At 48.3% G+C, this 350-nt stretch overlaps 1 protein-coding gene across 1 annotated transcript; it reads left to right on the plus strand.

Annotated features, from left to right (window-relative positions):
• Window positions 1–30: 30 nt before the first annotated feature.
• CSUI_010685 (reverse transcriptase) lies at window positions 31–228 on the plus strand (the record flags this gene model as incomplete). The annotated part of the gene is made up of 1 exon (XM_068070787.1): window positions 31–228. A coding segment is annotated over one exon (198 nt), but the record flags the coding sequence as incomplete, so codon positions are not given.
• Between the last annotated feature and the right edge of the window lie 122 nt (window positions 229–350).

The following is a 350-nucleotide window of genomic DNA, read 5'->3' on the forward strand; positions in this document are numbered from 1 at the left end:
GCCGAGTTGCTAGCAATCGTGCACGCTCTGATGAAGTGGAAGCATTTCATAGGTGATAGAAAGGTGACGGTGGAAACCGACCACGCTACGTTGGGAAGGATGTTGGTGCAGAAAGAAGTATCAACTCGTTTAGGGTACTGGTTGGATAAGTTGGCGGAGTTCAACTTAAATGTGATATATAAACCGGGGCGACAGAATGTCGTGGCAGACGCCATCAGTAGACGTCCAGACTTCATAAGTGCTATCCGTGATAGTCCTGTGTGGACCATTGAACGTACATGGAAGAATGCGTATGCTACTTGTGAAGACTTCAGGGAGATCGCAAGAAAATGCCAGGAGGCCAGGCTATC

Source organism: Cystoisospora suis, assembly GCF_002600585.1.
Source record: "Cystoisospora suis strain Wien I chromosome Unknown contig_7980, whole genome shotgun sequence".
NCBI lineage: Eukaryota > Apicomplexa > Conoidasida > Eucoccidiorida > Sarcocystidae > Cystoisospora > Cystoisospora suis.